Here is a 15,889-nt window from a genome sequence, read left to right on the forward strand (position 1 = left end):
TGGATAGAATTATTTCAGAATAGATGACTAATTATATTCTCCCCCTTTATTGCAGGTTGTGATCAAATTAGATATCATTTTGGATGCATTAAGCTATGCAGCACTAAATGTAAGGACAAACATTGTGATGCTTTTAACGGATCATGTATTCATGGTTGTTCTGATCCTGGTGCTGTGTCCATAGATTGTATATGTAAGCTTTATTTAATGTATAGATACTCATTTTACAATAATATCCTTGGAATCGATTTTGAAATTTAATCCAATTTTTCATAAAAAATATGTGAGAAATTTTCTGTAAGAATACACGAATCACATATCTGTTATAAAAATATGAGCAAAAAAAAAAAAATCAGTAACAGCAATATTGTTTTAATATGGATGAAAATGCTATTTCGAAGATATGACTAATAAAAATCAATCAATAAAACGACGACTAAAAATATAAATTCTAAACATGACTCTGCCTTTCCATACATTGTTTATCTAGAAAAAGTGTCTTATGTTAAATACTGCTAATATTTATTAATTGATTTTACCTCATTTATCACATATCATATTAAGAACTTGTTTCCTAGAAATGTACATAATTTATATGTATTACTTTGTGTCAGTATGTGATGACGGGACTTATGCTTTTAATGATCGATGCGAACCATGTGGCCACTGTCAGGTGGGCACGGTGTGTGACAAAGGAACGGGAAGATGTCCATCTGGGTGTAAAGAACACTGGAGCGGGGACCTTTGTAAAGGTGTGTATGTATATTATTTACGATGAGTCCTCCAATGAAGTTGATCCTCTGGAATTTCCCAGAGGTCAGTTATTTATAGCCTTTTCAGCTATCCTTTTATCGGTTTTGATTTTAAGTTCTGTTGATCGATCTGCGTTCGTTATCTTTACCGATAGTCAAGCCTACCATGGCAATCGCATTTACTTATCCTCATTGAAATATATGATACATGTACTTTTTTGTTTTACATGCATTCATCGATAAACTATGGTTATTTTCCTCACTAAAATGTAAGAGTCTGAGTTTTGCATCTTTAGTCAAAGTTTCAGTAAAAATGTTTATCACAGTAAAATATTGTTGAAACACTCCTTCGAAATCTCTAAGCCTTGTTCAGTTTGGGATCATCAAATCATGTCAAACTTAGTAAATAAATTTATGATTTCCTTTTTATAGATAAAATAGTTGTCAATGATATAAAATGCCAGGACTGTAATTCATCGTGGGGAACGTTACCTTATTTTTCTTTAATATCTTTTTTTTCTCTTATTATATTAAAAAACATTTTGTCAAACTTACGTTTTTTAAATTGACAAATAACTATTTTATATATAAAAAAAAATCCTTACAAAAAACCTCTCCGCAATGCCATATTGTAAAGCTCGAATGCAACACTAGGCTCTACAAACAAGATATAAGTAAAACATTACTTTTTCGTTTACATTCCAAAACTAGATCCTTGAGGAGGTCCCTAGGATAAAACATAAAACATATAAAGGTTTCTCAGTTTGAAAAGGGTAAACAATGTTCTTTTAAAACTGATTGACCAAGAACGTTCCTTTTAACAGAATGTGCTGACGGTTACTATGGCCAGAATTGTAGTTCGATATGTGGTAATTGTCTAGGAGGTCGTTGTGACAAGGAAAACGGAAGTTGTTTATCTGGTTGCCAACAAAACTGGAAAGAGCCTTTATGTCAAGGTAACTATTTAGTTTTACTTATCATGATCATCGTGCAATATTCATAAATATACAGTTTTTTAGTATTTGCATTAGAATCTTATTTAAATTAGATATAACAAAACCAAGGAAACAAAAGTATCATATTTGTAAGAAACCTAATATCTGCAATTCATAAGGAAAGAAACAAACTCTTTCAATTATAGAATGTGTGGACGGTTATTATGACCAGACTTGTAGTACCCAGTGTGGAAATTGTCGAGAGGGATATTGCGACAAGAAAAACGGAAGTTGTTCATCAGGCTGCAAACTTAACTGGAAAGAGCCTTTATGTCAAGGTAGATATTCCAGCTCATGATACATGTACGATATGTTTCTATATTTACAAAAGGCCGTATCTGTTTCTTTCCCGTTGAATAAACAGAAGCTGAAAAATATATGTTAAAGAGAATTTAAAAAAAATCCTTTTTAAAAAATACTGCGAGTATCTGCAAATTAGAAATACACAATAAATATTATAGAATGTGTTGACGGTTACTATGACCAGAATTGCAGTAGTCAATGTGGGAAGTGTCGAGAAGGATTTTGTAATAAAACAACTGGATATTGTTTGTCTGGTTGTAAACCTAACTGGAAAGAGCCATTATGTCAAGGTAAATGCTGATAATTTTTAGTTATTTGTTTTTATAACAATTAACTATAATTTAACTACGTATGAATGACTGTTTGCAAATTAAGCATACTTATTTTACTTATAAATCGACTGTTTGTAGTTTAAAACAATAAATAGTTAGGTCGTATGTTTCCTTATCATTTAAAAAGATTCATTCTTTCACTACTTTTCTGCTTCCTTTGACTATATATATATGTATTCCTGATCGAGACAGAGGGCTAACAGAGGGCGGGGAAAAAGCGTCAACTGGAGATGCTTACTCGTCCTATGTCCTTGACCCATTTAGAATACGGTATAAGTATAAGGTGATGCCCGAAAATTATATTCAGACTTCACTCGCAAAGTAATTATCGTAATTTTAAAAGTCTACTCTCGTTTTCAGTAAATAGTCTCAAAATAGCAAAAAAAAAAAAAAAAAAAAAAAGAAGAGTGCTGTGGTTGTTCCGGTTTGCTGATCCTTGTTATTGATATTTGTATAATGAAACCGACAACAATCATCTCAGTGATATAAAAAATAAGCTGTCATTATTGATTAAAAAATTAAATGTGCTAATCCTTTCCGGTTCTTAAATGTCCTATTTCAATCTTTATTGAAATTGATTGAAATGTCTAACTTACAATGGTATCGAACCAAACATCGAAAAAAAAATCCTCAAGGCGATAACCATGACAAGGCATTAACCATGAAAAGCCATGAAAATAATTCCACAATGCCTTTTATGTATTGAATACCTAAATATAAAGCCTCTATACACTCAAGCATTGGATAAAATCTAAGTTAACATTTATTTTGAAAACAATTACAAATTTGAATAAAAACAATCAGTACTTGCCTTTTTAATTATGATGTAAATAGAAACAGAGCATCAAAAATGTAAAAGGTAACGATAATAAGGCGTATATTAAAACATAGTTTTTAACATGTGAAAAGAAATTGTCAATAAGTCAATAAGTACCTTTTAAACACATAACAACATAAATTTTAAAAAAAATTGCTCTTTATAAAATGCTAGGAAAAATGCCAAATGATAAATTAGTTATCAAAAATAATAAGTTGGGCATCTTAATATGACACTTAAAAATAATTCTTCGTTCTTTAACAAACTGTGGGATTTTTGAGTATATTTTCGTAAGCTATAAGCCTTATGTGATTATCTGTGTATGAAACTGAAAGATACAGCTTGGAATACTTAGGAAAGCTATTATAATTTTTAAAAAAAAATTAACCTGTGTCAATTACAGAATGTGTTGATGGATATTACGATCAGAATTGCAGTACCCCATGTGGAAATTGTCTAGAAGGATTTTGTGACAAGAAAAATGGATCTTGTCCATTTGGTTGCAATGGAAACTGGAGTGAACCATTATGCCAAGGTAAACATAATACTAGAATAGTCTTTAAATGTTTATACTTAGATGAATTGCACAAAGTGAATCTTAGATGAATGGAGTTTTTAATGGTTTCCTTTTTATGACAGAACATACATGCTAATGATAAATTGACATCTAAGAAAACATTCATTGCCGTACCGGACATTTAGTTGAGGCATTGACAGGGAATTTATTTCGTATTATACACGATCAATATTATTTGTACATGAAATTTATGAGAACATATATAATAAGTGAAAAAGTTATACACACATTTTTTTTAAATTGTTTTTTTTATAATTTCATTTTTAGAATGTGTTGATGGATTTTATGACAAGGACTGCAGTACACGGTGTGGACACTGTCTTACAGGAGTTTGTGACAAGACAAACGGTACTTGTCTGAGTGGATGTTCACCAAACTGGCAAGAACCATTATGTCAAGGCAAGGTTTCATTAAGGATTTGTGAACCTGACGTTTTTGAATCCACCGCGCAACTCGAACTGCGGAAGATGGGAACGGTCAATGTCGTGATCATAGAACATATAATTTTGCTAAAACAGAAGTTTAAAGGATTTAACAGCGTCACATAGTAAAATAAAGCCAAATTAAATCAACTTTGCATGAATTTTATTAATTTTGGCTGTTTGTCTGTTGCAACCGCGATAATTTACGCCATTTCACCCTAGCCGTTTTGCGACGCCATGTTTTGTAGAGAAGGTGGCAACGATACATTTGCAATGAAAAAATCAGTTTATACGCCGAAAATAGATTATACGGTTATAAAGACAAAAATATACATATTGGTGCCGTTCGGTTTCATGTAACAACTGTACAAGCGATGTCACCCCGAATGCAGTTTCACGATGTACATATACTTCATTGTTTTTCACGTAAGTAAAATTAGGTCTAAACTAACTGGTGAATGAACATACACCAAACAGATGGATAACCGGAGTTCACCTGACACCTTATACATTTATTTATTATTAGGTTATAATTTATAACTTTATAGCATCTTCGAAATTCAATGTATTTTCTGTCTCCAGTCGGGATCAACAATGATTCGAATATTACAGAAAACATGGAAAATTTGCACAATTTTCACAGATAGATCCAATAAAATTACACGGTTTTAAAATAGTCTGAAATAATTTTTATAAGTTATTTATTGGATTTACTTTTTGTTTACCAGTGTCAAATTACCAAATAAGGCAAATACTGAAATAGCAATTTGCTGGCCAAGTAACCAAATTACATTATAGACAAATCAGTTTGACATACATAATATGTATTTACACCACCTCTGTTGATTATTCAACGAAATCCTGACTCACGATTGTTTGGAGTCTGTCACGTGAAGGAGGTAGATTATTTATACCCAGTCAATTGTAAATCAATACCAAGTCGATGTAAAATTATTTTGGAACACTTTGAACTGTTTAGTTCATTATTTTAGCACGAACACAACATTACAAAACAAACACAACGTAATGTCATAATATGCACAATATAAGCGTGATAATGCATGTAGCAGAGAAAAAAACATTTACAAACCACAGATAATACATAAATGTTTCATCACTGGGGTAAATTCGTTACATAGTTTTTTAGTGACAGATCTAGAGTACGGGATGATACCTAGTAAGTAGACTCGACTCCGCCTCGCCAGGTCTGAAATTTACTAAGCAGGTATTATCCCGTACCCTGTCACTAAAACACTATGTAATTTATAGTCTGTGCAGTGCAAGATTTGCCTTATTATAAAATGATGCACTATTTAAGATATGGCATTTCATTGTTAAATAGACATGATCAAAAGGTGTTTGTAAAATGTTGACCAATTTATTCTTGCAAAATTGAATAACTTTGTAATTGATTTGTTATTTGAACAGGTATAGAGAAGGAAAAGAATCAACATATGTCAGCAGTTTAAATTTTCCACCTACTCAACTCTAGATAGCTGTTCCTGTGGAATCTGATGTATGAAAAGATCTCTGTGTGTTGCAAACACTAGAATGGGTAGGAGTAAATGAAAAAATTGTTTTTTTTTTAGATTAAAAAATGAGGGAGTGATCATTCATTTGATTCTGATTGTGGTGGTGTGAACTATGAAGGGGGTGTATTTAATTTTTTGCTTTTGATATGGACAGAATTATTTTTTTTCCAAGATCAGAAGAGACAAATTATGACAGATTATTTCGTTTCACTAAAAACTTATATGTGAGGGGAAAAAATCTTCATTGTATGTATATATTTCAGTTCAATATTTTAGGTCAGATTAATCCCAATATCTATTTTCAGAATCAAATGGTCCTCCATTTACATGTAACTTTCTAATATGATTATAGAAAGTCCAGTTGTATAACATTTTGAAACTTCAATAGTCTAGTAGTCAAACCTTATAAATTCATGCATCGGAAACTTCTATGGTCTCAAATTCATAAAATGATTGACAATAAAGTAACAATCCAAGTTTTAAATAGATATTACTTATTTACATGTTTACTATTTATATCCATGTACACACCATTTAGACATGAAGTTTAAAACTAAAATGAAATTTATTTTCCAGGCTAAGAATCATATTCATGTGTCAAAGCCTGAAATCTGCATGGCGCAGTTGTTAGAGCAGCTCTCAATTGTCTTAAAGTAAGGAGCACTGTGGAACGTGGAGGCCAGTCCTTTGGATGAGACTGTATAAACTGTGTTCCCCTGCTGCAGTAGACTTTGGCATCAAAAAGATCCCTCAGAACTCAATGGCCAAAAGTACCGAGTATAGGTTTAAAGCTGCAGCCCTCCACCAGCAAGTGGTAGCGTCTTCATATGAGTGAAAAAAATTCTTGAGAGGGACATTACACAGCATACAAACAAAGCAAAGGCTGATCTATTTGCTTCAGAAAAGACCTACTACACCTACAGTGATCATTACCAGGGGTATTTGAACAAAGTATGTTACCAAAAAAGCTTGCAGTTGAAAGGCAAAGAAAAGAATTCATTATGACAGGAAAGCTAGCTTTTATAGAACAGACTGTACATGCATGTAGAAACTATTGTCAAGGTTAAAGAAATAATTCTCTTTGACTAGGACAAAATTTCTCTTTATTGATAAGTGTTTTATTTTTAACTGGTGTCTAATATCTCCATATGTTGTACATTTTAATATTAATTACATTGGCAATTAGATCTGTACTAAAGTATGTCATTGTAATGTCAGCTTTATTGTCTGACCTTTTTTCTGTTCACATAAACCTTATTGCATGAAATAGACTATGAAATATAGGAAATCGGGATGTGAATAATGATATAATTATTTAAGGACTTAGTCTTAATAAAGATTATTTTATTAATTCATTTATTTATAATATTTATTTAAACATGTTACAGCAAAATTTGTTTAGTGCGAACATGGATATAGCAAATCCATTGATATAGCGAACTTTTTTAGATCCTCAGCTATATAAATTTAATGAAATTGTTACATGGATATAACGAATTGTGGATATAGCGAAGTGATTTTATGGGTCTTAGTGACTTAATTTAAACCGAGTTTCACCGTATATATTTAAAATTAAACTGAATAATTTCTTTATTGATTTTTTTAGCCATCATCACATACAAATGTGCTTTAAGTCAGATTTTGGAAAAAAAAGTCGGAAAAAGTCGGAGGAAATTCAGATTATCATATCTTTTTTTTTCATGTACAAACCAATTTTATACCTCATTCACAAAACAAAACATCACTTCTTTAAAATGGAATTGAAAAACTAAATTTCCAATTATATCAAGTGGGATTTTATAACAATCTTTATAGTCAAGGTTGAGAAAAAATAGGCAATTTTTAAGAGGCCAGAGGAAATTCAGACTAATTATGTGTTTATAAGATACTTGATTTACGAAAAAGAATAAGCATGTATGAATTTCAATTTTTATTTTAACATGTTTTATGTTTAGAATTAAACTAAATAATTTTTTTGATTGATTTTTCCGCGATTTTTATAGTTTAATGTGTTTTATAAGGTCAAGTTTTGAAAAAGGCCAGAGGAAATTCAGATTATTATATCTATTTTTCCAATTCATGGACATAATAATTTTTTCCCGCTTTCACAAAGCTAAACATCACTTCTTTAAAATGGAATTGAAAAACTAAATTTCCAATTATATCAAGTGTGATTTTATAAATTTTTACAGTGAATATTGAGAAAAAAATAGGGAATTTTTAAGAGACCAGAGGAAATTCAGACTGTAATTATGCGCATACTAGATACTTTATCTATTAAAAAGAATAAGCATGTATGACTATTAATTCTATTTTAACATATTATTTATTTAAAATTAAGCTAGATAATTTTTTGATTGATATTTTAGCAATTATTTCAGATAAATGTGCTTTACAGTCAGTTTTTGAAAGAAGGCCAGAGGAAATTCAGATTAACATATCTTTTTATCCAATTCATGTACATACCATTTTTTTCCCTGTTTCACATAACTTAACATCTCTTCTTTAAAATGAAATAAAAAAATAAAATTTCCAATTATAATATGTTGACGGTGCGACCGTTAGAGCGAGCGCAAACTCTTCTGTCGCTTTGATTTAGATCGGGCTCGTCAAACCGCACGTGACATTTGGTGCGTCTAGACTCTGACGTCACATGACGTCGTATGTAAGTTGCAATACAAAGAAAAAGCCTGAAAACAGTCCTGAAAGTTAATGAAGAACGTTTCATTTTCTATTTACAATTTATCTTAAACATATATCCATTAAATATAGGCGAGTATTAAACTTTTTGTTGAACATTTGCCGTATTTCTCGCAAGAACGTAGTTAAAACAAGTGATGCATTGTGGGTCGAAATTACGGCATCAAAAGGGATTGTTGCCATGGAAACGAACTCATGTACATATATCAAAATTGTTGGTCTTTGATCACGGAACTTGTCCTCTATCTGTTGATACCCATTTTATAATTTTCCAATTACTTTTTTGTCAGGTTCACATATCCTTAAACTCTAACATAAACACCGACATTTACTTAAATTGTTGTTATTTTTCAATAATAATAAAAATTTAAGCTTATAATAATAATGAATGAAAATTAATAATTATATAGAAATATAACTAAATTATGATAAATGTACTGTATATTTAATCAAGATCTCATACAACAATAGTTTCTAAATCTCATTTTTACTGTTATTTTCTTTTCTTTTCACGCTTTCTTTTATGAATAAATATACTTTAATCATTGGTTTACTACTTCATTTATCCAGTGGCCCAATCATGATGTTGCAAATCAAGATTATACTGAGTTACAACTGTATATTGAATAATTCACGGTACATTTGGATTAATTTTTTTTTTTAATAATTTTAGAATGTATTGACGGATTTTATGACCAGATTTGTAGTACTCAGTGTGGTGAATGCCGAAGTAAATTTTGTGACAAGAACAATGGAAGCTGTTTAAATGGTTGCAAAACAAACTGGAAGGAACCTTTATGTCAAGGTAACAATTTTTTTTTACCATTTGGTTAAAGGTATTTCAAATTACTTTCTTGGATCTATAGCATATTTATGAATCCTTTGATATTCAAATGCTTTTTTTTTTTATCAAGGAATAGGGATGAATGGTGTTTAATTTCATTTTACTATGTTTTGTCCTTGACTTTATCACTAGTTTATACATGGAATTATTTGTCCTTAGAATTGCCAAAGGATTTAATAGCAAAAGTTGATAATATTTTAGTAAAACTACAGCAACGTAAAGAAAATGTTTTATTATACCCATTAAATAACGAAACTACGATTCTCATCTGATTTAACAAAATGACTAACATTCTTAATTTTTAAAAGGTTGGATCCATTTCAGAATGTAGGGACGGAATGTATGACCAGAATTGCAATAGCAAGTGTGGACATTGTCGAGAAGGATTTTGTGAAAAGAAAAACGGATCCTGTCTAACTGGCTGCAAACAGAACTGGAAAGAACCTCTCTGTCAAGGTAAATTTTTAATTAAGAATGTGTGATGGATGTGCATTTTTGTAATTATATATGAAAAAATATTATTATGAAATAAACAAAAAGAGAAAGAACGATAGAAGTTGTTTATCTGGTTTTAAACCAGAAATGGAAATAAACTTTGTGTCAAGGTAGAAATGTGAAATATCACAGCAGAAGTATTGTATTCAATGTATTTATTTATATTTTCCACTAGGGATCTTGCTGAGTAAATATCTGATCAGATCAAATCAAATTAAATGCTTCTACCATCTTGATTTAATACAGATAATGTTGCAATGAGTATATATGCAATCTGAAGTTGTTTTCTGGTGAAAGTAAATTATTTTTAAAATTTTACCTCGTTAAAAAATTATGTAAATCCAGATCATTCTTAATTTGGGGGAAAATATATATTTGCGATCTTTAATCTCTGACTTGTGTATCTTTGACTTTAATTGTCTCAAACGTATCTTAAATCATTTAGGGTTTTCTATGTAAGTTACATTTTATATTTATAAGATTTTTTCTTCACAAGTCCCAACGATATCATTTTGAAAATGTTCATATAAATCCATAGAAATAGATGATTAATTAGGTTTATTAATTGCCTTTATCCAGGGTCAATGCTTGATTATCTCCTTTTGGCTATAATAATTTGTACACTATTAAATGTGTCTGTATACCGTATAAGTGGAAATTTTAGCGAAACGCAAATTTAGCGATTTTCCTTAAAAACTGGTAATTTACTTTTAGCGAGATGCTATTTTAGCGATTTTAAAATGCATATTAAAGAAACTATTACAAATAAAACGCAATTAATTTTTAGCAATATTCAATTTTAGCGATCTCGGCACCCTCGCTATCAATGCCAAAATTAAATCCTCGCTAAAATTTCTATTATACGGTACATGGTTTCCTGTTCAATAGACTATTGAAATGTAAGCTACGTTGACATCCATTCTTATGCCTATAAGCACACAGTTGTCCTATCCGTTTAGGCCGAAGGTTATACAATATATTGTTATAACATTAACTTGATCTGAAGTGCTGTACAAAATTGCGTTGAAAGACGCAGCTTGACAGATCAAAGAAGACGCAAAACATCATTATTTGAACAAATGACTCACAATTGTCACATCTACTTATACAGACCATCATAATTATCTTATGATCGCAACCAATTTAATCAGAAATTAAATAACATTTCGTAAATAAGACTACAAGATATTGACATACAAGTGGAAATTTTGAGTACTGTAAAAGTGGTTATTTACGCGTGGGGGAAATTTACACTACTTACGCGGTAAGCTTAAAACCGCGTAAAATACCCCCGCGTGTATGATTACAAAATTTCAATCTTCTGGAATATTTCTAGATTATTATTAATACTGTTAGACGGGTTGAACCAGTCGTATATTTATCGTGGTATTGAACGCATGTGAATACATAGATATATCACAAACTGTGATGAAAACGTAACTGTTTATTATGTAACTTGTGCGATGAAAAAGCATTTTCATATTAATATTTTAAAGCAACGTCACGCAATAAAAACTTCATAACATCGATACTCATTTTCATTTCCTTTGTATATTCGTTTAGACCTTTCTTAATTTCAAATGATTAGTCCAAAATGTTAAATAATCTTACAGTCACTTCAATCATGCCTATTAAATTAATTGTCAAAATTTGACAAGCCGATACAGGTAAGTAAATTTCACTTTGAAGTTTGAGCTTGCTTTGATAATTACAATAAAGCGTACACCGGTTGTTCACACTTCACTGCATTTTACTGTACACATCGACGATTTATTTACCAATACAACAGTTTAAATTCTTATTGATTTGTTTAGTTTGTTTTTTCTTATCATTTTCAAAGGGGAACAACCCGTTGTTAGTTACGATATCGATAACCGCGTAAATTTTTCTCGGTAACTCCTGCGACCGCGTATATTATACCCACGCGTAATGTTTGACAGTCACAAACGCGTACTTAACAACCAGTGTAAATAACCACTTTTACAGTATATGATGATTGAAAATTTTTTTTTTTACTTTTCAAAACAAATGTTTTGTCATGTGATAATTAATTTCCTTATTTTGATAGACTCCTAGTGTACATAATGAAATGTAATTATTAGAAAGTAAGCACGATTCCAGTATTCCAAGGTCAGGACAATATCCCGAGTTGCAGCCGAGCGAAATAGACCTGGTTCAGGAGAACTTGAATCTTGCTTACTCTCTCAATGATATACATTTTAATTGATTTATTCCACCGATACCAAAGTTTTAAAAAAAAGAGGAGTACGAATGACAGGGATTCAGCTTCTGGACTTGCGCACTGGAATGAGTCCAATATCATAGACATATAGAAAAGTAAAATCTACAGAATTATGCATTATCGAGAAATTGGCATGAGAAGCAGGGATTAGCTCATTGAACTATTTATATTTTTCTGCCTAACGTTTACAAAGGGAAAAAAATCAGTAGAGGTATAATAAAAAATATCTCTGTTCTTATTTTTAAATCAATCCTATCTAACATGACGGTTTTGCATTTGTAAAACTGTTCATATTTTTTTTTTCACTTTACAGTGTCAATAAATTATTGTGTGTATAAATAGCGTTGAAGAAATGAGAAATCGAACGAAAAGTAGGCGAATAAAAAAAATTATTTTTATTTCTAAAATAATTGCAAGTATTTACTTCTTTGCAGATCTCTTAAACTTTGTCTTAAACCTACAAAGCTGGAAATTGTGACATAACTTATATTTTAGGATGACAAATCATTTTAAGGATATGTAATAATAAGCAAAATTCCATTCTGCAACAGTTAAATACTGTAGTTTTTCAAGTTTCATTTAGAATACATATATAGCTCCATTTTTTAAATTCTTCTAATCTAAACAGAAATACTTTCTGTTAAATATTATTTCAACGTTATTATAAGATTAATCATTTAGAGTGTGTTGATGGAAATTATCACGGGGACTGCAGCAGACAGTGTGGACACTGTCTTACAGGAGTTTGTGACAAGACTAGTGGAGCCTGTTTGAATGGATGTTCACCACACTGGCAGGAGCCTTTGTGTCAAGGTAAGGTTTCCTTTCTCTATACATATTTTTTTAATTATGAAGTTGACATTACAAAGGTGCCTGAGGCCACCAATTGCCCCCCCCCCTAACGACCCCCTTTTTAGGCAAACCTATTTTTGTATTCCCATGAAGCTGAATTTGTCTATCGTAGAACTGAAAAAAAAATTACAGATGTCATAGAGTTTTGACACTTCTGTTTCATATTAAGATATTTTACTTGAAAAAGATGTTAATGATAATCTAACAACCACCATTTCTGATAGACGAGATGACTTAAACTTTTCATTCGTCAACTTCCCTGATTTATGCAACAACATACCTGCATACGGGGTTTATATCTCAGTAAATTCGATAAGCAAGAACATGCTGTGCGAATGTACAAATTTGAAACGAGATAAATTTGTGACGAACAAGTTGATGAAAAAGTATATCAATAGTCCCATTTAAAGTCATCATTTCGTAAGTGCTATTTTTGATAAATTGACCTTATTAAAAATATATCAAATTCGAAAATTTTAGAGTTCTTTTTCATATAGATCGTATGAATGTTTATTAATAAATGATTATTTGTTACATTTTCTATTTTTTTTTTAAATTTACTTGAGTAAATTAAAGTTTATTATTGTAACCTTAGATAAGAACTTTGATACTGTGAGTCACTATGGGACTTTTGAGAAAATACTAAAATTTCGTAATGTATATTTAGTAAATTTTAAAATTTTTCTTGCTTATGATCAAATGCTTTTAGAAAAAAAATCTATTTGCATTTAGACATTGGCGATAGAAAATACTGAGTTAACTCATTTTTTATAACGTTCAAAGAGTGCACTAACGGATCTTATGGCGAAAACTGCAGTACACAGTGCCAAAATTGTCTTGGAGATTTTTGTGACAAGAAAAACGGATCCTGTTTGACTGGTTGCAAAACAAACTGGCATGGGCCCTTATGTAAAGGTAAAACATTTAAAAGTCTTTCTTAATGCATTTTTCAAAGATAATGTTTCTGCCCTTGATTTAAATTAGGTTAATCTTTTAAACTTAGTCTTCTTTTGGGTAGATTCAAAATATTAAGCACTCAAGGATTATAACTTATTAAGCAAGATGCCACTTGCTCAAAGAATATTCTTTAAAAACTCTCTGTGAAATCATACATTACAATCAATTTAGTGTGCTTCATGCATAAACAAATTTATTTATGAAAAAAGAAATAATAACGATTTAACAGCATCAAAGTACCTCCACTTACTACTTGAAGGTGAGAGAATATACCCCTTATTTTTAATTGTTTGATAAAGTAAGAATTATGAGCCACAAAAATTGGAGTAAAGAAGCTATTCCGAATACTTTTTGCATCATCCTTAAGCAAATTAAGGAAGATATTTATAGAACACATATATACATGTGTATTCTTTGAATAAAACAGGATGTATTTGTGAAACACTGATGCACCTTATGGCACCATTAAAAAGGTTAAATATCTCAAATGCTTATCAAATATGTTGGTATCGAAATTTAAACCTTCTTACCTAAAATTTAAACCTAATTACGGGGCCATAAAAATATCTGAAATATGCTTATTTAACTCTTTAGTATTTGAAATCAACAGAAAACCCTGTATCATAAAATAATAATATGTAATTTTCTACTAAGCAAACCCGAAAAACAAACATATGTTCTTTTAAAAAAAAGAAATAGTTTGAGCTGCTGGTTTCTTTTCAATACGAAAATGGAATGGTGGATTAATTTTTCGTTTTATCTTCAGATGCAATACAACAGGAGGAGGAAAATAATACCGCCATCATCGGAGGGACTATTCCAGCCGTTATAATTGCAGTTTTAGCTGGAGTTCTGTTATTAATAATTTACAGGTTAATGTTACATTTCCAAATGTTTTATTATAGCTTTTATTTTCTTCTTTCTCTGATCAGACAGAAGTACCGTCTTCAATTTTCTTCTGTTATAAATTAAACTGATCTTCCAAACATCTAGTTTATTTGGTTTTATAGACGGCACAAAAACAATGGTGGTAAAGAGGGTCTCGTGGAAAATGATAAACATCTAGGATTCAGTGGCAATAGCGGAAAAGGTATACTTTACTTACATTGTCGTTACTTATTCAAGACATAAAACTATTGTATTTATTTTATAGAAAACAAGACCCCGTGTTGTTTTAACGTATTAATCTTATTCTTAAGAATCAACTGTTCAATTTTCTCAAGGTAACAAAAACCTGTGGATGTAAAACAAAACAGAAAGCATTCAAAATTGAATTCTCGTACTATTTTTGTTATATTTGTTATCAACTTGAGACTTAAATTTGTGTGCTGGTTAAAAAAAAATTAAAACATAGTTTTTTTTTCTTCAGACAATGAAACAGAGTTTTTTGATGGAGCCTGCAATCCTGGGACGGACCAAACAGATGACAATGGATATTACAATACATTTGAATTCATTACGAATATTGAGATAGGAGATCTACGGAACGTTATTAAGGAAAAGAGCACAGGAGAGAATAACCAATTTGTTCAAGAATACAAGGTAAAATAAAATTTTAATAATATTCAATCCAAAACATAATTGGGATATGAGATAAATTATTTATTAAATACATATATTTGTATTGCTTTTTCTAAGCACAAATTTAATCTTTAATTAGGTACGTTTAAAAACTGATTATTGAAGCAGAAAATATGATAACATGTTATCTCACTGAAAATATACCTTGACAAATTTGCAATAGCGCCTTCCTCCTGCCAACTTAAACGCTTGTCAAAGTGCCAAGAAGACGGAAAACATGACAAAGAACCGGTTCAAAACAACGTTTCCTTGTAAGACAATAGTTACCTCTACATGTAGTGTCTACTATAAAAAAAATACCACTCTTATTATATAATTAACTCTTTTTAAATTTGATATTTTATGTGTGAGCAAAATATTTTCAAAAATGAAGGAATCCAATCAACACATTGATCGAAAAAATAACATTTAAGGTGATTTCTTAAACTTTTTTTATTGTTCTGTAAATGTAAACACTAAAATTATCTCCCAATTTGTTAATACAATGA

The 15,889-nt window shown here is 30.4% G+C and overlaps 1 protein-coding gene and 1 long non-coding RNA gene across 2 annotated transcripts in view; both read left to right on the plus strand.

Moving 5' to 3' along the window:
* LOC134231389 (platelet endothelial aggregation receptor 1-like) overlaps positions 1 to 15,676 on the plus strand; it is a gene marked incomplete at its 3' end in the record, with an annotated part of 38,068 nt that extends 22,392 nt beyond the window's left edge. Inside the window, exons 4-17 of the mRNA XM_062713354.1 lie at positions 56 to 193; positions 615 to 752; positions 1,577 to 1,708; positions 1,894 to 2,025; positions 2,209 to 2,340; positions 3,603 to 3,734; positions 9,104 to 9,235; positions 9,599 to 9,730; positions 12,693 to 12,824; positions 13,647 to 13,778; positions 14,587 to 14,692; positions 14,831 to 14,910; positions 15,190 to 15,362; positions 15,565 to 15,676. Of these exons, the coding sequence (XP_062569338.1) occupies positions 56 to 193; positions 615 to 752; positions 1,577 to 1,708; positions 1,894 to 2,025; positions 2,209 to 2,340; positions 3,603 to 3,734; positions 9,104 to 9,235; positions 9,599 to 9,730; positions 12,693 to 12,824; positions 13,647 to 13,778; positions 14,587 to 14,692; positions 14,831 to 14,910; positions 15,190 to 15,362; positions 15,565 to 15,676 (1,803 nt within the window). The remainder of the gene's footprint in view (positions 1 to 55; positions 194 to 614; positions 753 to 1,576; positions 1,709 to 1,893; positions 2,026 to 2,208; positions 2,341 to 3,602; positions 3,735 to 9,103; positions 9,236 to 9,598; positions 9,731 to 12,692; positions 12,825 to 13,646; positions 13,779 to 14,586; positions 14,693 to 14,830; positions 14,911 to 15,189; positions 15,363 to 15,564) is intronic.
* LOC134231390 (uncharacterized) lies at positions 4,489 to 6,596 on the plus strand. The gene is made up of 3 exons (XR_009984545.1): positions 4,489 to 4,624; positions 5,627 to 5,753; positions 6,307 to 6,596. It is a non-coding gene; the product is annotated as an uncharacterized LOC134231390 (long non-coding RNA).
* Positions 15,677 to 15,889: the final 213 nt, after the last annotated feature.

This window comes from Saccostrea cucullata, unplaced genomic scaffold, assembly GCF_032062105.1.
Source record: "Saccostrea cucullata isolate Sc308-1 unplaced genomic scaffold, CSIRO_AGI_Scuc_v1 ctg4506, whole genome shotgun sequence".
NCBI classification, from domain to species: Eukaryota; Metazoa; Mollusca; class Bivalvia; order Ostreida; family Ostreidae; genus Saccostrea; species Saccostrea cuccullata.